The following is a 5816-nucleotide window of genomic DNA, read 5'->3' on the forward strand; positions in this document are numbered from 1 at the left end:
ACAGTGTAGTGTGGCGCCTGTCTGTCAAACGTTACACGAAAGGGTCAGCGGAGCGAAAAAATTTCATCAACACTTCAGTTTGTGAATTGATTTTGACCGTAGGTCATATTTGTCGTTTTTGCCCCTTTTTTGTCACGTGTACTGGGTGGTGGGCCCATCATGCCAGGGCTGCTGAGTGCTGACACGATTTTTGTCATTAAAAACCAAATTGTTTTTACGGGAGAGTTGATCCTATCCCTACACGCAGATCCAATCGCACCATGAGGTATCACGGGAGGCACCCTAGCACTGCATATTTTCCCGGCCGTCTCCTATGTAGAAGTTGTGAACAGGGGCATCGCGTAGAATATTTTCGCTACGGCGCACGGTAGAGGAGTCCTGTCAGAGTCCGGCTTCCTCCCGTGTCGTGTTTCGTTAGGCTGCCCCTCCGCGGCCGGTGCCGACGCGATCGATCCCCCTTCCGCCTTGCCTTCTTGAATCCGAATTCAGAGCAAGCTCGCCCTGCCGCCTGAAAATAAATAGAGCAGCCGATCGGAAGAGAGAGAGAGAGAGAGAGAAGAGAAAGAATCGGTCCGCCTGTTTGGTCGTTACACCCATGGGGTTGCTGGCAATCAATCGGCTCGTGTCTATGCAGCCGGATTGGCGTCGCCGGCCAACTCAAGGCCGCAGTAAGCCGCCCGCCTCTCAGCTACCTAGCTCCGCCTATTCGTCTCGGTCATGTGTTGTGTGTGCATGAGATGGCACAACCAAGTTGTTTTTTTCTTCTTTTTTGCGATGACCTTGTAATCTGTTCAATCTCTTACCAAGAGAGCATGTTTGCGGTCGATCTGTATATGTTTTTCTTTTGTTTTTGCGCGGGAGTACTCTATTGTGCTGTTTTCCCAAGATAAAAAGAGCAGTATACTTCTTGTTCTCTTTCATCGGCATCTCTTTTATTCTAAAAATGCATCGTGTATTGCAGATGGATTGGTGACTTCATCCGTAGCCAAAAGAAAGGGCTCACCCTGCAGCCTACATGATGACAATTCTGGGAGTGTTAAAAAATCGAGATATTCAGGATCACCCCTTCCAGAGGTTCGTCATTAAATGCTGATAATTTGCAACATACTTGTATTGCAAGTAAAATATCACTGTGTCTGTTCTAGCTGCGCAAATTGGTGGATCAATTCTAGCTGCGCAAACTTTGTTCCTGTCATGTACTTTTAATTTGCTGTAGCTGCTAAAGTTGTTGAATACTTTTACATGGTCTTGTGCACATTTCAATGTTCAGATCAGATTTTTTTTAGTGTTACTTCATCTGGTCCTTTTTTTCCTATTCAAAACTGAAGCAACTATTCGCCTATATACAATTCTTAAGATGATTTTTTCTCCAATGCATGTTCATGCAGGATATATGGCATCATATATATTCTCTGCTTCCTCTGCGAGATGCTGCACGTGTTGCCTGCGTGTCTCATACATTTAAAAGTTACTGGAGACATTTTCCCAATCTCAGCTTAACTAGGGAAACACTGGGTTTGAATGTCGGGGTGGATGGATTGTCATGTCGATGTGAAATAGCGATGGATCTTGCAAGGAAAACCGACCACATTCTCAAAAACCACTCAGGCATTGGCGTTAAGGCATTCAAGCTTGAAATATGTGGTTTCCCCTTTTTCAACAACTCTTGCGATCTCGATCGTTGGCTTCATATTGCTGCCAAACCAGGGATTGAAGAACTTGACCTGAAGCTTTTATCAACTTATGTAGCTCTTTGTCCAAAAAAATCTCATGCAACTGTTTGTCGAAAGATATCTGAGGCGGCTTTTTGTCGAAAAAAATCCCATACAAATGTGTACAACTTTCCATGCTCACTTTTAGATGGGAGTGGCAAGTCGATCCAGCAGCTTCATCTCAACAGTTGTGCCCTCCGCCCCACGACAGGACTTGGCCGCTTAAGAAGCCTGACTAGTCTCGAATTTTTTCGTGTGCATATTACGGAAGATGAGTTAAGGTGCCTTTTTTCCAGTTCAATTGCTTTGGAGAAACTGGTACTGTGGTCCTGCAATGAATTATCTTTCTTGGAGATACCTAGCCTGTTGCAGCGGCTTAACCACCTGGTTATACCAGGTATTGGGCATACAAGAACATTCTGTAGTATTAGTAAGAGGAGGAAGGGTTAAGTATCTTTGAACTCGGTGTGAGATATCGCATTATTCGAGCTGGATGCAGTCGCAGTAAAGAATCATCAACTCATGGATTGTGGAAATATGGAAATGATAAAGAGCAAAGCCCCTAATCTATACATTTTTCATTATGGTGGTACCCTAATACCGCTATCACTTGGTGATTCATTGCAGAACCTATGCATTGATGCTTTATTAGGTCGCCAAGACGTTGTTCATTATCCTTGGGCCGATCTTCTGCGCATGGTGCCACATCTTGAAGATCTCGAAATATCTTCGTATTGTGCGGTATATTCTTATAGTTTGCATTTTTAGACACTAGAATTACACAACAATCAGTAGCAACTTGCATTTCGTTATTATAATTAATTTGAAGCATTTTATTATGCAGAGGGATACACTGGTGGTGCCTGGCAAATTCCTCCACCTCCAATGCCTATGTATTGGGGCTTTTAACCCAGACTATGATTATCTATGCAATGCAGGTAGATGCGGGTCGCGTGAGGCAAGAATCGGTTTTAGGAGAATCTTCACATGATCTACGGCAGATGCCAGGACACGTGCATCGGAACATGAAGGATGTGGTTATCATTGGCTTTTGTTCTGCAAAGAGCATGGTTGAGCTAACATGCCATATGCTTGAGAATGCGAAGTCGCTAGAGTACCTTACACTGAACACCTCTTCGAACCCTGAAATTTTGTGCTCTGATAGTGAAAATGGTAGATGCCTCCCGATGAGCAAGCATATGAGGATGGAAGCCCGCAAAGCGCTCTTGGCCGTGGAAAGATTCATTTTGGGGAAAGTTCCCTATAGTATGGAGTTAGAAGTTGTGAAGTCTTGCAGCCGGTGCAATAATACAACATTTTTATTATTTGACCAACCATCAGGAGAAGCAAATACAAGGGGTACACTAATTACTAAGACTGAGCAAGTCGCAGTTAATGCAAAAACAGCTAATTGGAAAGCAATAGTCATATTTCTAATCCTCCAAGTTACAATAGTCTTGAAATTTAGCCCAGGAATATGTGATCTTTTAAGCCAGGTGCATGTTCTTGGCATTGTAATTTCTTTTTCCTCGCACCATTTTCATGTGTAACTCTACCCTCGCAAGTATAAGTGGTATTTGCATCTCTTTTTTTTCTGTTCCATTGAGTTACTAACTGTCGGCTGATTAGACTTTGTACTTTAAATGCACCAGTCTTTATTTGGCTGTATCTGTATTGGTGTAGTTGACTGTAATGATTATAGTTGGGTATAAAAGCTGCGATGCGGCATTATGGAGTTAAACAAAAATAATGGTTACACAGCATTTAAATGATGCGCGCACCATAATGTATTTTTTTAGAAATAATGCACGCTCCCTCCGTCAAAGAGTTAATAGTGGAAACAGAGACCAACCAAGCAATCCTGAGACAATCCCTCCCTTATACAAAATATAAGGCGTTTTTCTTAGTGAAACTTTTCTATGATTGATCAGTTTTGCAGAAAATTGTATCAACATCTACAATACAAGATAAGTAAAATATATGTCATGATGAATCTAACTATACTGACCTAGTACTGTATTTGCTCCCTTTGGATGAAAATATAAATTGGATCGTCAATTAACTAGCGAAACATGTATATATGATTATTATATGTCTTTGCTACCCGGGAGCTATACCATCCCTCCAACTTCTGTCTGATCTGGCTTTAAGATCCGTATAGCATCTTGTAGGTTTGCCATTGATTAGTCTTTCATTTGTCCAATTGCAACGAGACGAGTTCATTGACAAAGTAGTAAGAAAATTAAATGTTGATACTGTGTATGCGCATGGTTCCATTTTTTCGAATCTTTTTTGAGTTCATGAAGAACTTCTTTCAGGGATTCTTTATCTTACTTGCCAACAAACGTCTTTGTACTGTTACTAGCAAACGGGAGAGATATTTTTTTACGAGAAGCAACAGGAGAGGTCCACCAAAAATGGTCTTTGCAGCGATGGGCGACAGAACAAGGAGCTGCGGTCTTCTCACGAGTCATGTTTGGCGCGCGAGGTCTTGATAGTGGTGGGATTAGTCACCATGGCGGAGACCACCCAACCATGCCTATTTTTCCTCGGGGTCCGCCTCTGCCTCGGGGTTGTGGCTGCCTCCTCATTTGGTTGTTGCGCGGCGACCTTCGGGGCATGATTGCTTCGACCACTCTCTCCTACGACGGGGTAACTGGACGGACTACTAATTGCAGTGCATAAATCCTGTTTCATTAGCATAATCAATGCATAACTAGACATGAATGTCCCTTATTTATTAGGGTTTATTCCCTCTGATTATTTTAGTGCTCGCATGCACACAATTATTTTAATTAGAGCAAAACCATCATATTCACTTTTTATTGGCATGTGCCCACAATTTCTTTCAATTATAGACAACCAACATATTCTCTTTTATTGGCACATGCATACTACCACCGGCAATAATTTATGGAGTCCCTTGTTTTTTGCTCATGATTCTCGAGACAACTTCCTTACTTTCAGTCAATCACCCTATTTCCATACAACCTAGGGACATATAAAAACGGGTGTGATTTAGTATAAAGCTCTAGGTGGGATTATTCCTAATAATGGTAAACTAGTTGAGTTGGTTTTGTCCATCGGCACAATAGGATCCCATGGAAGAAGAAATGTGTGGTAGGGCCAATCCGGCCCACCCTGGGACAAATGAAAAAATCCGAGACTCTATACATATATTTATACTTTTTCTTGGGCCAGCTGCGTGGGAGCAACTATATGACCCTAGTTCCATCAAATAGCGCGTGCGACCCACAACAGTTCGCATCTGGGCCAGCCCACTGGAAGGCACCGAAACGACCTGTGTTCCTAAGGCTTGAGTAAAAATCCAAAACAATGACGCGTTGAATAATCGAACTCACGACCTCAGAGGACCTACCACGTGCTGCTAGCCACTGGAACCAACGCGTAATGCTAACAAATGGCCAGCGCGAATATTTAAGAAAATACTATAGCGTCATATTTGAAACAATTTTTTCATTTTTTTCTGAACTTTCAGAAAAATATGAATTGCCAAATATTCTTGAAAACATGACTTTGCTATTGAAATTATGAGCAGTTTTTTAAAAATTCCATATTTTTCTAAAACATGAAAAAGTTGAAACGGGATCGTTTTTTGAAATTTACAAACTTTTCTTGAAAACATGATCCTTTTAATAAAAACATGATTTTGGTTTTTGAATTTGTGAACAATTTCTTAAAGCAGAAACATGGTTTGAACATTTAGAGCAATTTTAGAAAATGTGCATTTTAAACACGAATATTATTTTGAATTTGTAAGATATGAATATATTGGAATTTTGAACATTTTATAAATGCATATATTTGCGAAAATCTCAATTTTTTTGGAAAATACAAACTTTTTTGCGTTTTAAATAAATTTTAAAATGTGAAATAGAATTTAAATTCGTGAACATTTTTCAAATCCTGAACACAATTTTAGAATTCTAATTTTTTTTGAAAATTTTGAACAAAAATTAAATTCTGAACATTTTTGGGAAATTTTGAAATCGTGAAAAAACGGAAAATTTTAAATAAACCTGAAACTAGAAAAGAGAAAAACAAGAAGGAAAGAGAAAGAAAGGAAAAGAAAGAGAAAAATTA

General features: G+C 40.4%; 1 protein-coding gene across 1 annotated transcript; it reads left to right on the forward strand.

Annotated features, from left to right (window-relative positions):
• Nucleotides 1-270: 270 nt before the first annotated feature.
• LOC123122015 (uncharacterized) lies at nt 271-3253 on the forward strand. The gene is made up of 4 exons (XM_044542135.1): nt 271-668; nt 962-1074; nt 1389-2453; nt 2557-3253. The coding sequence occupies exons 1-3, from the start codon at nt 596-598 to the stop codon at nt 2160-2162; spliced, it is 960 nt and encodes a 319-aa protein (XP_044398070.1). The 5' UTR covers nt 271-595; the 3' UTR covers nt 2163-2453; nt 2557-3253.
• The last annotated feature ends 2563 nt before the right edge of the window (nt 3254-5816 follow it).

This window comes from Triticum aestivum, chromosome 5D, assembly GCF_018294505.1.
Source record: "Triticum aestivum cultivar Chinese Spring chromosome 5D, IWGSC CS RefSeq v2.1, whole genome shotgun sequence".
Taxonomy (NCBI): Eukaryota; Viridiplantae; Streptophyta; class Magnoliopsida; order Poales; family Poaceae; genus Triticum; species Triticum aestivum.

Bases quoted from the DNA above. Each gene is read 5' to 3' on its own strand.
- LOC123122015 (XM_044542135.1), top strand. From the start codon at position 596: ATGGGGTTGCTGGCAATCAATCGGCTCGTGTCTATGCAGCCGGATTGG. The intron at 669-961 runs GTAAGCCGCCCG...CGTGTATTGCAG, and splicing joins CCGGCCAACTCAAGGCCGCA to ATGGATTGGTGACTTCATCC. The intron at 1,075-1,388 runs GTTCGTCATTAA...ATGTTCATGCAG, and splicing joins CAGGATCACCCCTTCCAGAG to GATATATGGCATCATATATA.